The 16233-nt window shown below is 41.1% G+C and overlaps 1 protein-coding gene across 1 annotated transcript in view; it reads left to right on the top strand.

Annotated features, from left to right (window-relative positions):
- The window catches only part of Mtrex (Mtr4 exosome RNA helicase), a 102247-nt gene extending 86079 nt beyond the window's left edge, over positions 1-16168 (top strand). The window contains exons 24-28 of the mRNA XM_023708874.1: positions 1325-1430; positions 4576-4632; positions 6521-6683; positions 14745-14849; positions 16068-16168. Coding sequence (XP_023564642.1) covers positions 1325-1430; positions 4576-4632; positions 6521-6683; positions 14745-14849; positions 16068-16120 — 484 coding nt within the window. The 3' untranslated portion in view covers positions 16121-16168. The remainder of the gene's footprint in view (positions 1-1324; positions 1431-4575; positions 4633-6520; positions 6684-14744; positions 14850-16067) is intronic.
- Positions 16169-16233: the final 65 nt, after the last annotated feature.

The following is a 16233-nucleotide window of genomic DNA, read 5'->3' as shown; positions in this document are numbered from 1 at the left end:
TTTTTTTGCAGTGCCAGGAACTGAACTTGGGACCTTACACTTGCCAGGCAGGCGCTTAAGCCACTGAGCCACATCCCTGGCTCAGGACTCTACTTCTTGATGGTGGCATGGCTACTTTTCTACGTCTGCAGTGTTCTGTGTAGCAGCCTTGTGCTACATGTGGCTGTGTAGCGCATGAAATGTGATTAAACTAGGCAACTAAATTTTAAATTGCATCATTTTAATTGAAATGGTTGCATTTGCAAACAGCAGTCTTCATTCACCAGTGCTGGAATAGGAGATGATGCTGTGGTCAGTTCCAGAAGATACAGTTCAGAGCACCATCCTAAAAAGCCATCAGTTAGCCGGCAGGCCTGATGGCACACACCTGTAATCTGAGCACTTGAGAAGCTGAGGCAGGAGGATCACTGTGAATTCAAGCAAGCATGGTCTGTGTAGGGAGACCCTGTCTCTAAAAAACACACAGAGGGGGCCTGCCCCTTAGCTCAGTTCTTTAAGTGGCTGCTTCAATGAACAAAGCAGTCGGGCTCAGGTTGCTGTGGTTCGATCCCCACAACTCAAGCCAGCCAAACTTGCCCTGAAGGCATTCGGAGCAAAAAAGTAGAAAATAAATAAATAAATAAAAAACACACAGAGAAAATCTGCCCATTATGTCCCACCATGAGGAATGGTCCCTTCTTTACAAGACAGTTTGTCTTGTCCTCCTTAACTTGAAAGTCACAAGGTGGTGGCCATAAACATGCACCCTGGACATGTATTTTGTTTTGTTTCTACAGTGGCAGCCATAAAAGCTGTTTCTGAAACAGTTGTGGATTTTTACTGTCAGCATGCTGCTCAAATGGACAGGGCCGTAGAGTTACAGGTTCTGTAAGCAGTTTGGGTCCCTCTCTTTGTGGAGTTACTCAGTCTTCATCTGTCTCAAGTGTTAGAAATTCAGACGTCTGTGGGCCAAAGGGGCCTGTAAGCCAGGACAGTTCTCAGCCTCCAGACTAATGTGATAGCAGATTTTCCCATGAGGAATTCTTCAGGCCCTGTAAATAAATGTTGATGACTTTTTTCATGGCATATTGAAAGTTAAAAAATACTTGCATGAACAATGCATTTTCAGTATTTGGGATCCCGTAAGAAATACCCTTGTTGACGCAGGCTATAACTAATACTGGCTGACGTAAAAGCCTGCCGTTTCCTCCATGAGTCTTTGTCATTTTTTATTGATTACTCTTCTTGGTAACCTCATATATTGTATTAAAAACTACCTGTAAGCATATGTGTATGTACATGCTTCTCCATATTCTGACATTTAAATTTTGCTTTCTTCTGATAGCGCTGATGAGCTCCTGCTAACCGAGATGATGTTTAATGGCCTTTTCAATGATCTTTCTGCAGAGCAAGCAACAGCCTTGTTAAGTTGCTTTGTGTTTCAAGAGAATGTAAGTTAATAGTCGTAGCAAATCTTATTTATTAATTCACACATCATATAGTTTGTTAAATAGTATAATGGATATCTTAATTATAAGCCTATTGCTTTATGTTTATACGCTATGGATATTAGTAAAGAATCAAAGAACTTTAATACAAATATCTTAGAAAATTGAATAATTAGATGTGTATGTTATAAAATAAAATAATATTTTTGTGGGCAGTTGTCATTATTAATCAGATTCCAAGTTTTTGGTTTGCTCTGTAACCAAGCTTATTATTTGCAAGTCTAGCCTGGGAAGACAGTCTTAGAATAAAAAAGATACCTGAAAATTAAATTAGGAAAAGCCAATAAAAATGAAGAGGGATAATGAGGTTGAATTGGACATGACCTTTTCTTAGCATAACTGTGGAACACCTATGAGCGCCTAAGTGGTAGGTGTCATGCACTAGACATGAGGCAGCGAGAGTAAGGTAAGTTGAATTTCTTGAGTTCATGCTTCAGAGCTTTTAAGAAATTCAGAAATGAATTGGGGATAAGTTTAGTAGTAAAGTGCCTAGCATGTGCGAGGTCTTACATTCAGTATCATCTGAAATCTTTGAGGAGTGTTTTTACTGCATATACTTAGTTTAACTTTTAGGTAAACTGTGGAAGACATCATTTCCCCACTTGTGCTTTTGATGTCTTCACTTGTAAATGTGTGTCCTGTTTATTAATTAAATCGAGTGTGTGTGACTTGTTGAAGTAGGTGGATTCTTTTCTCTTAGGTCCTTGAGTGGAATTACAGCTATCATGGTGGTAATAACAGAACAATAACCTTGAAAAAATGTGTGCCTGTAAGCATGTCTGCTACATTTCCTAAAGAAATTTGCGGAGGCCGGGGAGATGGCTCAGTGGAGTAAAGGTCCTGAGTTCAATCCCCGATAGCACCAAAAAGAAAGAAAGAAAGAAAGAAAGAAAGAAAGAAAGAAAGAAAGAAAGAAAGAAAGAAATAAATTAATTTGCATATGAAAGAATTTATAACTTTGGGGTATACTTGGTATTGAACCCAGGGCTTTTCACTGACCTACATGTCCATACCTTTTTAAATTTTAGGACAGGGTTTTACTAGGTTAAGTTACCCAGCATAGGCTCAGAATTGCAGTCTTCCTGTCTCAGCCTCCCAGCTGTTGGCATTAAGGTGTGTGCCACCACACCCAGCAAAGGAGTGCATTGCTGTGCAAAGTGTGTGTGACTGTTGTTCTTTTTTTTTTTAAAACAGTATTTTTATTTTATTTTTTATTTATTTTTGGTGGGACCGGGGCCTGAACTCAGGTCCTTGCGTGTGCCAGGTAAGCGCTTATTCCACTGAGCCATCTCCCCGGCCCCTGACTGTTGTTCTTGATTCAGACTTTTAGTGCATCACTGCACCAGATGATAAAAACATTGTTTCCTTTGAACAGATTTTTAAGATGTAAAGGTAAGGGAATCGGTGATATTTTATTAATCTCAGATTTTGTCTTCTGGCTAACTTAATTGCATTTTGTTGTTTTGATTTGATGTGGTGTTAAAATAATTGTTTTCTGAGAGGCCAGGTATGTTACCTCTTCAAAGGAGCTGGATTTATCCAGAGCAAAATTCTTAAATCTTGGAACAAGATGTCACTATGTACAGTTATGTTCAGCGAAACTACACTGTTACACACAGTGTCATTGATTCATACGGTTCTCTCTTTCAGTGTAAAGTGGAAAATGTACTAAAAATCACATGAAGTTCTAGCCAGAAAGAATAAATGTAGTAAGATACTTGAACTGTTGGCTGTAATAACTTCTACTAAAAATGTTTCTGAAACTGTGCCCCTACACTTACCTAAATCTAATGTAGAGCTCAAGTACCTGCAAGTACCTCTTAAGCAGCCAACGTGTGTAGTGCCCTGATGACCCTAGACGCATAGCAGGACCCTCAATAGGGAATGAAGATAGGAAAGTAAAATACAAACATTCTGTTAAGTAGTGGTGAAGGTTTGGGAGAAAGGGGAACCTCACCAATAAGGGAAACTTCAAATTGAGGCTTAAAGGAGAGACGAGAGAAAACTGGGCCCAAAGCTAGAGGGGAGCACAGTGGCGATGTCACACATGCTGTCCTTACAGTGGGACCAGGGTCTTGTACTGATAGTGGCCAGAGAAAGGACACTGAGAGTGACTGCTGTCTGTGAGTGAAGACAGCATCAGAGATGTTTAGCAGTCTTTATTTTTAGCTGTTAAACTTAGATGTGGAGTCCTTTTGCTTTTTCATTGCTCATCAGTAAGCTTTGGTTTAAAGAAACAATACAGAACCTGGTTAATGATTTATTATGCAGTATACTTAATTCAGATCCAAACCAAGTCCTGCGTAGTTATTGATGGTTAATGTGTGGCAGCTTAATTATAGTGGGTTGCATATCTGTCTGCATTCTTTAGATCCTATCCCACCCGTTACATACACACTAGCCACTGTTCTTGTAAGTTTATCTTTGTATAGCCGTCCTATCAGTTTTGTGTATTTAGCTTTATTTCTCTTTTTCACAGTGCAAGAATCACAGAGTTCAAGTAGCTTTTCCAAGTTTATTTAGCTATTTAGTGATGGTTCTAAAACTGCCTTAAATTTGTCACATCTGTGTGAGAATTTGGTGAACTTCATTAGTGTGAAAGCAATATTAACACTGAAATTCAGATTAAAATGCTAAGTACTTTATACTTGGCTAAAGAACTAGAAATATCTGGGTAAAATACTTATGGGGCATTATTTTTAATATTTTTTATTCATTTTGGTTTCTATAGATCGTGATTTCTACAAGCTACAACTATTTCAAATTATGTTATTTATAAGTTCATGTTCATAATGTTTACTCTCAGTTCCATTTATAGTGAAAAAAAAATACATAGGTTGTTGGCATTCCTTTAAATTTAACAGTGTCATTGCTGTTCTCTGGAATGTAATAGCAGAAAATGAAAAGAATAAGAGGAGTAGTGATTTTGTTTATATTGACTAAGGATGATTATATACTCAAAATGCTAATAACTAGTCTTATAATTTGATATCAGTGAGTATTTTAAGAACTTTGTTTCATTTTAACAGGCAATATATACTGTACTTTAGATTATGTTTTTATATCTAATTTTTCTTTTCTTTTATAGTCTAGTGAGATGCCCAAATTAACAGAACAGTTGGCAGGACCACTTCGTCAGATGCAGGTAGGCTATGTAATAGTACATTGTAGAGTAAATGATTCTGAGAAGTCTAATTGTAGTACTTTATCATTCAACACAGACAGCTGGAACAGATGTTTCATTTGATGTCACTCGTCATACTTTTTTATTAATATTTTTATTTTCATTTTAGTAATTATTCTCCCTCGTTGTAAAGAATCGTATGGGGTCTTTGTGAGTACAAATTAGAAAATGAATCGTGTGCAGAGGCTATACTGCAGTTCATTGATTGCATCACTTCCTTCTCAATATTAAAATGACAGCATACCAGCCAGGCATGGTGGCACAAACCTGTAATCCCAGCACTTGAGGAGCTGAGATGGGATCGCCGCCAGTCTGAAGACAGTCTGTTGTCACGTAGGATGTTCAAGGCCAGCCTGAACTGCGTAGCAAGGCCCCGCCCCACCCCAAGTGGCCTGATAGGAGTCAGGTGTAGTGACAGATTTCTAGTCCTGTCTACTCTGGGTGGAGAGGCTGACATCACAAGAAATTTAAGACCAATTGGTACAACTTACCAAGATGCTCAGAATAAAAAGTAAAAAGGGCTGAGGATGGAGCTCAGTGCTTCCCAGAGTCAATTTAAAAAAAGGAAAACATACTAGATTTAAGTCAAGTTTTCCATGTGGCACCATTTTTAATACTGAGGGGAGAAAATAATGCAAACAGTATATTGTCCGTGTAGCCTGTACACTGTAGTCCAAGATTTGAATTATTTCGCACATTTTCCCATTCTTGTTTATAATGAAATTTTAAAATGTTTTATCTTGAGAAACCTCTAGGTCCTCAAAACACAGAATTTTTTTTTTCAGGTTTTTGTTTTTTTTTTCCTTCGGAGCCAGGGATTGAACTCAAACCCTGTGTTTGCCAGGCAAGCGCTTATTCTACTGAGCCATCTCCCTGGCCCTCAAAACACAGAATCTTATAGAAATAATTTCTTTTATTATTTTCTAGGATAAATTGATTTTATATTTTTCAGTATTAGAGAAACAAGAGGGCCGGCCAAATAGCTCAGTGGATTAAAGCGTATGCTTAGATGCAGGGGCCCGGAGTTCAATCCCTGGACCTGCAATGCTGGCCCTGTCCCTGGGGTGCGATGAGACGCTGATCAAAACTGGGTGTGGTGGCCCATGCCTGTATTCCCAGCACTTAAGAGGCTGTAAACAGGAGGATCACTGTGAGTCCAATCTAGTAATGAGCTTCTGAACACCCTGAAGGCCCTTCCTTAAAAAAAAATACCAAAAAATAAAGAAAGCAAGAAACAAGAAAACATGGGTTAAGGCATTGTTAAAATATGAGGCATAAGAGCATATTTTTAAGTGTTGGGGAACAAAATATTTATCAGCTGAGTACTTTGCCATGCATGTATATTTTTCTGAGTCTGTCTTATTGTCTGTGTTAATGAAACACTAGTTCAGTGCTGCTCTTGAGTAATTTTCATGAAGATTTCTGGCATGTTTGTAGAAATCATACTCTTGATAGAATTCCTCAGGCCTTCAGCATGAGAAACACTGTTTAATCACTTAGTATAGCAGGTACTTACAAGGGAAAGATCCATATAAGATTAAGAAGGAATGTTATGGGGCCGGGAGATGGCTCAGTGGAATAAGTGCTTCCCTGTCAAGTGCAAGGGCCTGAGTTCAATCCCTGGTTCTGCCCCAAAAAAAAAAAAAAAAAAAAACCAAGAAGGAAGGAATGTTATAAAATACTGATTTTGGAAACCTAAAGAAAAAAGTTTTGTGGGAGATCGTAAATATGGCATCTTAACTGTGGCTTTTTTTGGTGCCAGGGATCGAACTCAGGACCTTGCACTTGCCCTGAGTGCGCTTATGCCTCTAAGCTCTCCCCAGCCTAACTTTGTCTCTTATCTTTAAAGGAATGTGCTAAAAGAATTGCAAAAGTGTCAGCAGAAGCGAAATTGGAAATTGATGAGGAAACTTACCTCAGCTCCTTCAAGCCTCACTTGATGGACGTGGTATACACCTGGGCAACGGGGGCCACCTTCGCCCACATCTGCAGAATGACCGATGTCTTTGAAGGTATGGTGAAATTTCATACATACAGATTTCATTCTGGTATGAGAATATATATACATTGTTTTAACTGAACAGGATTTCCCAGTTTCAGTGGCTGCTGTGTCCTCGCAGCAGGCCGCTGTCGTCCTGTAGGCTGTGCTTTTTCCTTTTCCTTGGCCCAGACTTGCTCTGCAGAGCATACTTCTTTCTCTGGCTTTGAAAGTACAAAACTTGGCTTAAACATTTTTGGTAATAAAATGAGATTTTTTGCCTATTCTGTATAGATCTTTTGTACCACCTAATAAGCAGTCTTGTCGTTATAAATTCTACGAATTTAGGAAAATGTTTGAACAGGTTGTAATTCTGTAACAGAGACTGCAATCGTAGGTGAACAGAGAAGCCTAGAAAGGCGTGTCTTTGTGAATGTGCTGCTCTTTGTTTCTGTCCTCTTGGCTGAAACTCAATGATTTGCTCTAATTTTCACTAATTTTTTTTTTTTTTTTTTTAATGAGCAGAATATATTTACTGAGAGAAAGAAAGCTCCTTTCCAAGAGAGGGACAGGAGGGGGGCCTGAGCAGATAGTTCCCCCCTCACTAAAATTAAGAGTAGAAAGTGATTAGTCATTCCGTATCTAATAACTTAGCTTCACTCGGGCTTTTACTACAGCATACAGCAGATTAAATGTAATCAGCAAAATTTTAAGAAACTGAAGAATAACTACCCAACTCAAGGGAATTTTAAGTGAAAAATGTAGAGAATATATAAAGAATAATTACAAAGGAATTATGAGAAGTAAAAAACAGTATTTAAAGATCATGTTGTAATTGTTGGGAAAACTGGCTTATGTAGATGTTGTGATGGTGATTATGTTTTCTAAATTAGGCATTTACATGAGCCTAGATTTCATAGAAATTTAAAGTTTCCTATAAAATTTTGTTTGGATTTTTAGGTCTCTGTCTTTTTATTTACATGAAAAAGATGTCATATGTGGAAGATTTAGTCTTAAGCTGGAGACAGTTTGTAGTTCTGCCAAAATACCAGGTAGCACTGTGAGGTACCTTTTGTACAGCCTACTCATGTTTGGAACTAACTTTCCTAGTCTATTCTGTCTCCTTTGAATTTTTCGGGGTTGTGTCTTTTTTTGTGTGGTGGTACTGGGACTCCAACTGAGGGCCTCGTGCTTGCCGCGCAGGCGCTGTGCCCGAGCTACAGCCCCGGCCCTCTGGGGTTAGTTCTATATTGCAGATTGCTTGAAGCATTCGGGAATTTGAGAAATTCAGTTTCACAGCTTGAAAATTGGTCTGATGGTAGTTTTCAAGTTTTTCTGGTCAGGGTACCATCAGATTAGCTAAGCCATTTCTTCTAAAATTAAGACATACAATGTATTAGCTCTTAAAAATAGAACAAACCCCTGAGAATAGGATAGCTTTTCATTTTCCCATCAGACTGGTCCTGTTTTTATTTTTACCGTGTTATCTAGTTTTTCCAATTAAGAATGGCCTTGGTTTCCTCATTTTGTTATTGCTCATGCTTAATGTGCTTGGAAAAAGTAAAGCTCTAGCCCAGAGAATAGTGTCTCTGTGTTTTTATAGGAAGAAAATTATATTACATTGGAAATTTGTAATGTGTAATGCTCAAACCATACTTGTTCCAAGTAAGGTACTGAATTTAATTTTAGAAGGTGCCAGATCATTTCACACCTTACACCTCAAAAGTAATCTTACACACTTGTCCAGCATATTTAATAGGGGCGAGTTACCACTGTTGTGGTTAAAGTCTGGATGTGATTTTTTTTAAAATACTATTTATTTTACTTCTTATAATTAATTTTGTTTGGGGAATGTCTAATGGAGGAGAATCATTAATAGGATTTAGTTGGAGGTGTTTCTGCGGAGGGAGTAGGGGAGGCAAACTTGGGACCTTGAGCTTGTTAGGCAGGCACTTAGGCTGCTGCGCTATCTCCCTAGCCCTTAGTTGGAGAATTTTTGTTTGTTTTCTTTATTTTAGGAAAGGGTCTACAGGGCATTCAGGGTCTCACTGTTAGATCAAGTTCTCACGTTTATAGCCTCCCAAGTACTGGGATTGTTCAATCCCTGGCTCCACAAAAAAAAAAAAAAAAAACCAAGTGCTGGGATTACAGGTGCGCGCCACCAGGCTCAGTCTCAGTTGCCGGCTCCGCACACCCTGGGGGCAGGGCCAGCACTGTAGGCCCCGGGGATTGAACCCCCTAACCCCTGGCCCCTGGCCCCTGTGCCTGCTTGCAGGTGCTTTAATCTGCTGAGCTATTTGGCTAGCCTTGGTTGGAGAATTTTGAAAACTTTATAAAAGTAACTATTATAACCTGAAAAGCAGGATAGAATATAGTTGTTTCTTGTATCAAAACAAATAAATTTTGAATTTAAACAAAATATTTATATGGGCTGATTGCTTAGGGTTTCATTCTACCAGCTGAGGTAAGTAGATTATGAACTAAGCATGAGCCGTTACTGTACACTTCTGCATATGCTTAAGTGTTCATCCCGATACGAACACAGGACGGAGTTGCCTCCCACTGAGCCCCTGTCGTCAGGAGAACCTCTGTGACAGTTCTCTTTTGCAGCTCTTTACCCTGCTTCTGCCTGCAGGTTTTTAAAAATACTGTGAAGTGTGTTGCCCACCTGTCCCCACCATGTGTTCTCTCCAGTGCCTTTCGCAGAGCAGGATGACCCTTCAGGCAGAACACCAGTGTTACAAAGGACTTTACAGAGGGTTTCTGAAGTATTTCCAATAATAATAGAGTACTATTTTGTTCAAATGTATTGTGTTTGAATGTTGTTATAACATAAACGCTAAGTGGCTTCGTTTTTAGTGCCTCTTGGTCGTGATGGGTAACTACAAGGTCCTTGTGAGAACCAGGCACCACGCTGGGTGCGGCGCACGCAAGCTTCTCGAGAAGAGGCCGGCCTAAGCGGGGACCCTGTGGGGAGCAGCTTCAGCAGGGAGCATTGTGATCGTAACCCCAGCCAGATGGGGCCGGAACATTACGTTGGGGCATGAATTGTCGGTCTCCACGTTGGGTTGCCACAAAGCTAGAAGCAGAAATACCAGCTGGGAAACTTTAGTGCTTTTTAGTTTTAATAAGAATGATGCCGTTTTGTTCATGAGCTAGGTAAGCCTAATATTTATAAAAATGCCCTTAAATAGAATCAAGTAGCCCCAACTATCAGTCAGTAGAATAAAATATGGTATATCTTTTGGCTATTAAATACCAGCTCATAGTACATTCTCAGTGAATGTTAAACACATCAAGAAGCTAATTTAAGAAAGCAGACATAAAGCCTATATTCTGTATGATTTCATTCACATGCATTGTATGGAAAAGGCAGATCTAGAGACAGCAAAATACTGTTTGGCGTGGACTGTTGGAAGAAGAGATTCGAGTGTTACTTCTTAAAGGGAACAGGGTTTCTTTAAAGGCAGTGTGTTCTAAAATTAGTGATCATAACTGAACATATTAAAAATTTAACACTTAAACAGGTAAACATCATGATACATAATAGTACAAGTTCTTCCAGAATGGAAATGTAATCCTAACTGTAAAAAAAAAAAAAAAGTGATGACCCTAAAGTGCACACTCACCATGGTTAAAATGGTGAATTTTACATTGTACACCAAAATATGAGGTCTAGAAAAAATTTTGTTCGCTCTGTGGTATAATCAGAAGATTGTAGCAAACCAGGAGATCCGTATGTTTTGGTTTGTCCTCAGCTTCAGATTGCCTGGGATTTAGTTAGGGTTTGGAGCTTTTGTCTCATGTCTAGTCCAACTGGTGTAATTGATGAGGCAAAATGCCTTCCGGAGCTGGGAGGGAAGAAAGCCTTGGCCTACACAGAGCTTAGTTGGTGGGAAAAATGCTAGGAAATTCACTCCTTCACTAACCACAGCCTTCATTAATGCCTGTGGGGAAGAAACCGCTGGGCCGTAGGCAGTGTGCTCACGCCATGATTGATTGATGAGACTTGGGATAACCACCAGATGCAGTGTCTGTGTAATCCTGTACCTGGTGGCCTCATTTTCCTGTTTGCTTGTTATCTAAAACTGTACAAGCTAAATTTTCCAGAAGTTGAACTATTTACAGAGTATGACATGAGGGTGATTTCTAGCCAGGGTGTGAATTTACTTGTTTAAATTTTTTTTATTTTTTATTTTATTTTATTTTTGTGGCACCAGGGATTAAACTCAGGACCCTGTGCTTGGCAGGCAAGCATTTGCTCTACTGAGCTATCTCCCTGGCCCTACTTGTTTTAATTTTATACTTTATCTTAATAGCCTATTTCATGTGGCGTGCCTTCTGTTGACAATGTCAGATTCTGGTTAAAATTAGTTACTGTAATGTAGAGAAGTATTAGAGTGTCCAGTTGGGTTTCCTGGTATGTCTGTGAAGTCAGTCAGAACAGTGTAGGAGAGCCTGCCTGCCTGTTCTGATACCCTGCATAGCAGAAGGTGTTCGTTTGTTTTTATGTATTTGGTACAGGGTCTCTGCGCAGCTCAGAGCAGGGCTGGCACAGCACACAGTGCTGGGGATCAAACCCAGTCCTTGGGCTTGCTGGGCTGGCGCTCAGACCACTGAGCTGTTTCTGCACCCCAGAAGTTTTGTAAAGGATTTCATTTCAGTCCTGAGTTACCTGTGAATTCTGTTCCTTTTTTAAAAGTGCTGAATATTTTAGTTTCAGGTACTACTTTCCTTTTAAAATAGCATTGTTTATGAAAACATTTAATTTCTGGTTGTATACAATATATGGTATTAATGGCCTCCAGCCAGCCTCCTGCCCTCTGTCTAGATATCCAGAAGCTTCTGGGTTTCCTTTCATTACAGCACAGTATAGGAACACCGTGTTCTCAGCATTGAGAACAGAAGCACAAGCTTAGCCAACATTCGCTGGCTTCTTGGTGTTACACTTAAGACCTTGTGTACATTGTTGCACATCATATTAACTATAAAGTCAGGAACACTGTCACAGTTTTAAGAATGAGTAACTCAGGTTAATTAATAGAGGAGATGTGGGGGGAAAGTAATCGGTTTACTTTTTGAAAATACCTTTGAAGTCCCTGTGCTGTACCTGGGTAATCAGTGGCAAAAGAATTAGTGGATAGAATAGCATTTTCTGTAGTTTTTAAAGTTTTCATCTAAAAGTGAAACAGCAGAAATCTGAGCCCTGTTCTAATGATTGAACTCTGTATGTATCACCGAGGGTCCACGATAGTTATCCTAATAGCAGAGATCACGCTTGGCCCATCCAGAACCGTTTCCTCAGTGAAGCAAACCCACCAGAGCCTCTGACTGATGCCCGCATGAGCTGTATAGAACATTCTCAAGCAGCTAGAAGAGCAGAGGTTCCCCAGCTGCCATCCTGTGCAAGGCACCCAGTGGGCGGGACATGGAGCAGCAGAAATCATATCCCATCCAGAGGAAGACATAGAGTTGCCGCCAGGTGTCAAGCTGTGAATTTCTACAGGCTGCTGCCCTCTGATTCATCCTGGCTATTCCCAGTTCCTGGGAAGTAGACTAATCTTTTAGCCTTACTTGTGAAACTAGGTTCCTGTGTTTGCCTCCATGTCTTGCTTTTAGTCCCATTTCTCCCTGTGTCTCATTCTTTCCTACCCTCAGGCTGTTTGTTTCTTTTGTGTGTGTGCAGCACGGCTTTAGACCGTTGAGCTGTCTCCCCGGCCCCTCAGGCTGTCTCTGTCTCTTCCACAGGCCGCTAGCTGTTCTTCAGGTGGCCTCATGACCTGTTTTCGTTCACTTCCCCCCCAAGGCCATTGACTTCAGTATTCACTGATCCTTAGCTGTGTATTCTACAGTTAACTTCCTCAGCTGAGTTCACAAGAAGAAAAAAATGTTTCACCCACTTCTCCAAGGTTCTTAGCCCATGGCTGAGAAGAGACCCATTGCTCTAAGGGTAGCCAATACACTTTCTACCACCATTTTGGGGGTAGAGTGGTCAGGAGTCATCTAGTCACAGGTCTGAAACTCCAGCCGAGCTTGGAAGGCACTGACTGACTTCACACCTATAAAGTGCTGGTACGCAGTGTTGGGAGTGGGTAGTGATACTGTCAGGGCTGCTGCTTGAACACTGTGGAGTCGCTTTTTGCATGTTAGAGTTTACTAGTCGAAGAAACAGGGTTGGGTTTTTTTGTTTTTTCTTTTTAATCTGTTCTGCTAATTTTCAAGAGCTCAAAATAGTTTATTAGGGTTAGTATATCAGATGCCTTAGGAAAGCAGGCTGTGGGCATCGGCTTTTGGAGGCTTTCTGCATTGCAGAGGATACTGCCACTGCCTGGAGAACACTGCCAGGTCCTCACACGCTTCCCCCTTCTCTCCCGTGGAAGGAGAACTGGGCAGTAACTTGCTCTTCCTTCTGCCTCAGGCCTCACCAGCCTGGAGCACTAATAACTCACTAGCGTTACCTCTGCACTCACGCACAAGTGTTCTTTCTGGTGGAAATCAAGTTGTATGTCATGGTATCACAAGAGCCCTAGTATCTAATCTCAGAATGATGTCAGACTTCTCAGTATAGTAACGGAAAGTTATCAGCACGGGGCGCTACCTGCCAGGCACTCTGTGCCTGTTACTTCATGTCATCTTTCCCATAGTTTGTTGGTATCATGAGTATGGTCCCTCACATGGTAGAAGGCACACCCGGAATGCACTTCCGGGTCCAACGACTCCTTGGGAGATTGCCTCCTGGGAGGCAGGCAGTGCCTGAGCCTGGCAGCTCGCAAGCTGTCCCTGCAGCTCCCCCGTGATCATCCTTGTTACACGGAGATAGAAGCCAGAGCCTCTCTTACAACTGTTCACGGGCTTGCATCCTTCCCATCCTTCATGTCTCTGAATCCCCGGGCCATGCTTCCTGTTTTCATTGTTTGAATCATACCCCTTTCTGCTGCTGCTTTAGCATAAAATAGTCTATCATCGCACCCTTTTCAACTGGCAGCAGAGCAGTGGAGTGCAGCCCCTGAGCTTATGACCTATCCTAGGCCCAGATGAATGGTCCCAGGCAAGTTTTACTCATCGGTTACATAGATCAGTGTGTCAGTATCATTTTAATAGCTGCATGATTGTGTAGTCTCCTGTCGTTGGACATGTGGGAACCCTTTGAATTTTTGCTATGACAGACCATAAGGCACTTCAGAATTTTACATGTATCATGGTTTTTTTAAAGTAGAATTAAGAGGTATGAATGTTTAAAAAAACTGAAACACTACCTGTCTTGCATTTTGATTCTGCTTTGAGGTGGCTCCCCCAACTATTTTCTTCCCTTGGAATATAATGCAGAGGGTATTGCAGTGCATTGTAGTAAGAACTTAATTATTCCAGCAGTGTAGAGGTAAAGGGCTCAGTGTTCCTATTGCACTGTTTTGCAAACTGATACTCCTAATGTAGTTGATACAATAAATGCAGAGTTCCGAAACACTGAAATTGAAGTAGCTAGCACTCTGAGAAGGGATACTAGGGCCCTCCTTGCACAGATTTAACGAGTGAAACTTTACAGCATGCCTTGTGATACGGACACTGCTGCCACAGTCAGGATCTGCACGAGGGCCTGAGAGGTACTCCCCTGTGGTAGCTCCTTAAAGACGCAGTGTGAAGGAGGTCAAGAGTGAAAGGCAGGCTTGATGTGCAGTGCCAAGTGAGCCATGCCCAGGGCCCGTAACAGCTGCCTGTTGTCAGCCCTCCTGGCCTTCATGGACTTGTCACCACCTTCCTTATCCTTACAGACCCACACATTGTGTTTGCCAGCCTTCCCCAAAATTGCTTCCTCCTCTCAAGGCAGTCTATCTGCCTGCCACAAATAGTGCGTGTCAGCATGTTATTGTAAATCTGTATTTGTCATCAAAGCTTGGAATCAAACCTTTCTTCCTCGCAGACTTCCTAACACCTAGCAGGCAGCTAGTCAGGTTTGCTGGTTTATTTACTTCACGGAAAGTCCTTCAGAGTATTATTACTTAAGCATCCCATGTTTTCCTGCATTGCCTCTCAACAAAAATTGATACTTTTTCTGTTTGTATCAGTTTTACAAGTGATTTGCTCCTTTTTTCTCTAGGCAGCATAATTCGTTGTATGAGGCGCCTGGAAGAATTGCTTCGACAGATGTGTCAGGCTGCAAAAGCCATTGGAAACACTGAACTGGAAAATAAATTTGCTGAAGGTATCCTTCATAAGCTTTTTCTAATAATTTAGGAAACTCTTTTGAGACTTGAGCCACTGACACAACCTAGGGCACTAGAGTAGTTCCTAGTAGTAGTTGTATAAAATTTTAAAGGGTCTACTGGGAAAAAGTTGTGGGGATATATTATGCCTTCTACCAGGTGATGTTTAAGCACAAAGGCAGTGGCCGCAAACCTCTGGCACTCGTGCCACAGCCTGCTGTTCATTACCCTTGACAGCTCTGAAAGGTTTGCCATCGTTATACTAGGGAATGCAGCAGTAAACAAAAAATCCCTGTCTTCATGCTGCTTATGTTCTAGGACGGAATAGACAATAAACAATCAACAATTAAAATTTACGTGGTTCTGAGCCTACAACCAGGGTGAGCGAGGAGTCAGGAAGACAGAATTAGGGGTAGACGCAGTGCCCCAGGGGCGCCCAGCATAAGGTAACATGTGAGGCCCTTTAGACGTGCTTCATATGTTGAGCAGCAAGAGGCTGTGTGGTCAGCACGGAGTGAGCAGACAGGAGGAGAAAGAGGAACTCTGGAGGAGAGAAGAAGTGATGGCCTTGCCCCAGCCTTTACTCTGCAGGGACTGAAGGTTTGGAGCCAGAAGTGATGTAGTGTTGCTGTTGCGTGGAAGACAGGCCTGCAGAGTAGCGAAGTGGAAGCAGGGAGACCAATGCAAGATGGCAATAACGGAGCCAAAGGACACAGCATGCTTGTCGATAGTTTAGTTGTCTCCATGAATCATCTTGGCCAGGCCAAGACAGAGATAAAGAATTAAAGAATGGCAGCCCACTTCGTTGGTCCAAGGCCAGGCCAGTGATTTCTGCCCCCAACTTAGGTGTCACACTAGCTTGTGTTTCTGAATAGTTCAAAGAGGCTATTTCTCCTGCCTTGGTCCACTAAGAATTTCATGTAACCGCAATACAGTCTTCTAATGCTGGGTGGAAATCCATGCTTTTGGATCGGTCCCTTTGGATTGGCCAGCCTGCCCTTTGCAGAATGTCTTCTCAGATAACACAACTCCCCAGTCTACAACTTCACAGTCAAAGAACAGGAATCTTATTTAAAAACTTCTAAGATTTCTTATTTTCCAGATTGTTCTCTCACCAATTTAATCAGACTAATTGCTGTCGTCTTTAAAATCTTAGCAAAAAGATGTTTCATGCTTTGTAGTGTTAAAAATTGAACTCTTATTTCGTTTTCTCTTAGGAATCACCAAAATCAAGAGAGATATTGTGTTTGCTGCCAGCCTCTACTTATAAATGTGAGACTTTAAAATTATTCACCATCTGCTCACATTTGACTGCAAGTGCTTCTGAATGTTCGTGCGGTTCTCTGATCTCAAGACAGTTGTCCACAAACGTTTTAATATGTA

The sequence above is a fragment of the Octodon degus genome, unplaced genomic scaffold (genome assembly GCF_000260255.1).
Source record: "Octodon degus isolate 3935 unplaced genomic scaffold, OctDeg1.0 scaffold00001, whole genome shotgun sequence".
Lineage (NCBI taxonomy): Eukaryota > Metazoa > Chordata > Mammalia > Rodentia > Octodontidae > Octodon > Octodon degus.
This window is presented reverse-complemented; position numbering and strand designations above follow the sequence as displayed.